The 2,850-nt window shown below is 64.6% G+C and overlaps 1 protein-coding gene across 1 annotated transcript in view; it reads right to left on the bottom strand.

The window, feature by feature from the left end:
* EMIHUDRAFT_114413 (hypothetical protein) overlaps positions 1-335 on the bottom strand; it is a gene marked incomplete at both ends in the record, with an annotated part of 1,412 nt that extends 1,077 nt beyond the window's left edge. Inside the window, one exon of the mRNA XM_005780352.1 lies at positions 284-335. Coding sequence (XP_005780409.1) covers positions 284-335 — 52 coding nt within the window. The remainder of the gene's footprint in view (positions 1-283) is intronic.
* Positions 336-2,850: the final 2,515 nt, after the last annotated feature.

The raw sequence follows: 2,850 nt of genomic DNA, 5'->3' as shown, positions 1-2,850 counted from the left end.
CTACCTCGGGCGCCATCGGGCATCTCGGCGCATCTCGGCCCCCCGAGAGAGGGCCGCCGATCCAGCGTCGAGTCGCACCGCAGCCAGATAGTTCTCGACATGTCGGCGCCTAGACACGCATTCACAGCCGTGGGGGCCGTGGAGGGGACCCAGACCCACCCTCCACCCGCAGACAGAGAGAGAGGGAGAGAGAGAGACAGAGGCGAGAGAGAGAGAGAGAGTGCGAGAGAGAGAGAGAGAGAGAGAGAGAGAGAGAGAGAGAGAGAGAGAGAGAGCTCGGCACCGCGGAAGATGCTCCAGTCCATCTTTGCGCCAGACACGTCCGCCGTCGCCATCTTAGCGCCTACGGTGCCTCTCGGATCCGTGTGTTTCTTTTTTTACTCCGGCCATCCCCGCAGACACCATCTCCGCGCCGGTGAAGTCGGCGCCAAGCAGCAGCGAGCCCTGCAGCTTCGCCTTCCACAAATACGCGCCGCGGAAGGTTGCGCCTACATTCACAGCAGGAGGTGTGAAGAGACGCCGTTCACAGCGCCGCGGAAGGTGGCGCCTACACCGCGCACGGCCAGCCCCCCCCGCTCCTGACCCGTGTGTGTGGGTGAGTGCGTGTGTCCATCGCCTCGGGCGGCGGGAGATCGGGGGGGAGATAGGGGGAGATAGGGGGAGATGGGGGGAGATAGGGGGGAGGTAGGGGAGAGAGGGGGAGATAGGGCGGCGGCGCGCCCTCCGCGTTGACGCCGGCGAGGTTCGCGCCTCGCAGGTCGGCGCAGTCGAGTCGCGCGCCTGTGGTTCCGCATGCCATTCGTGGGGCGAGGTCTAGGAGCCGTGTAGGGACGGAACGGTCTAGGAGAGGTCTAGGCCACAGGCCTGTGGTTCCGCATGCGCCGTTCGTGGGAGGCTGTGATGAGCCAGACTCAGCTTATATGATCATAGGAGAGGTCTAGGAGAGGTCTAGGAGAGGTCCAGGAGAGGTCTAGGAGAGGTCCAGGAGAGGTCTAGGAGAGGTCTAGGAGAGGTCCAGGAGAGGTCTAGGAGAGGTGTAGGAGAGGTCTAGGAGAGGCCTAGGAGAGGTCCAGGAGAGGTCTAGGAGAGGTCTAGGAGAGGTCGAGGAGAGGTCCAGGAGAGGTCTAGGAGAGGTCTAGGAGAGGTCTAGGAGAGGTCCAGGAGAGGTCTAGGAGAGGTCTAGGAGAGGTCCAGGAGAGGTCTAGGAGAGGTCTAGGAGAGGTCTAGGAGAGGTCTAGGAGAGGTCTAGGAGAGGTCTAGGAGAGGTCTAGGAGAGGTCTAGGAGAGGTCCAGGAGAGGTCTAGGAGAGGTCTAGGAGAGGTCGAGGAGAGGTCCAGGAGAGGTCTAGGAGAGGTCTAGGAGAGGTCTAGGAGAGGTCCAGGAGAGGTCTAGGAGAGGTCTAGGAGAGGTCTAGGAGAGGTAGGCCAGGCGCCCGACAGGTCGACGCCGCCCATGTCTGCGTCCCTCAGGCTCGCGCCGCGCAGGTCGGCGCCTAATTCACAGCAGGAGGTGTGAAGAGACGCCGTCCACAGCACACCCCCAGGCTCGCGCCGCGCGGGTCTCGGCACCTCGCATGTCGAGGCAGCACACGCCCGCGCCAGGCGCACCACCGCAGCCGAAGTTTGCGCCTCGAGACGCGAAGTCTTTTTCTTTTTTCTCTCTCGGGTGGCGCCTCGGAGGCGCTGCCGCGGTACACAGCGACCTCTGCGCCGCGCCGCGAGAGAGCTCGCGCCCGGCTTGGCGATCTCACGGCGATCTCGGGTGATCTCGAGTGATCTCGAGTGATCTCGGGTGATCTCGAGTTCGCGCCCGGCTTTGCGTGCTGCTAGAGAGGGTCTAGGAAGGGTCTAGGAAGGGGCTAGGAAGGGTCTAGGAGAGGTCTAGGAAGGGTCTAGGAGAGGCCTAGGATCTAGCGAGTTCGCGCCTGGCTTGGCGTGGTGCTGGCACGTGGCGCCCCCCTGCTTGAGGGCGAAGCCCTTTAGCTTCGCGTACGAGGTGCCTGCTCACAGCAGGAGGTGTGAAGAGACGCCGTTCACAGCACCCCCCCAGGCTCGCGTACGAGGTGCCTGTTCACAGCAGGAGGTGTGAAGAGACGCCGTTCACAGCACCCCCCCAGGCTCGCGTACGAGGTGCCTGTTCACAGCAGGAGGTGTGAAGAGACGCCGTTCACAGCACCCCCCCAGGCTCGCGTACGAGGTGCCTGTTCACAGCAGGAGGTGTGAAGAGACGCCGTTCACAGCACACCCCCAGGCTCGCGTACGAGGTGCCTGCAGGAGGACTCTGCGCTCAATGAACGAGTTGGACGGAGGCGCGGCCCTTCAGCGCTGCTGTGCGAGGCGCCTTCGGAGGTCGCCACGCCCGGGTCCGAGCAGTCAATGTACTGCGAGGAGGTGCCCTCCTGGTAATAGTAGTAGCAGCAGTGGTTAGTAGCATAGTCCGAGCAGTCGATGTACTGCGAGGAGGTGCCCTCCTTGCTCGGGCTCCGCCCGCGCGCGCTCCCGCCGCGCGCCCCGCCGCCCTGCGGCGCCAGCTCCTTGAGCCAGCACTCATAGCCTAGACAGAGCAGCAAGAGCCGACTGTACTCCTCGAGCGCTCCCTCGCCTCTGCTGCTTCGGCCAGCTCGTGGCCGGGGACGGGCAGAACACGCTCCGGCGCGTCCGCGAAGAGGACGCACCTGCGACCGACTCACTCTGTCCTTGCGGTCCGTCAGAGGCAGCACCTCGCTCGGACCGCGTAGAGAGGACGCACGCAACGCACCCGCGTGTCCAAACAGAGTAGGGAGGGCTCTGTCCACGCCCTCTTGGCCGGTGAGGCGAGGCGGTTCGGGGGAGGGGGACGGGGACGGCGACG

Source organism: Emiliania huxleyi, assembly GCF_000372725.1.
Source record: "Emiliania huxleyi CCMP1516 chromosome Unknown EMIHUscaffold_217, whole genome shotgun sequence".
In the NCBI taxonomy this organism is placed as follows: Eukaryota; Haptophyta; order Isochrysidales; family Noelaerhabdaceae; genus Emiliania; species Emiliania huxleyi.
The sequence above is the reverse complement of the archived record's forward strand: the minus strand, read 5'-3'. Positions and strand labels throughout refer to the sequence as shown.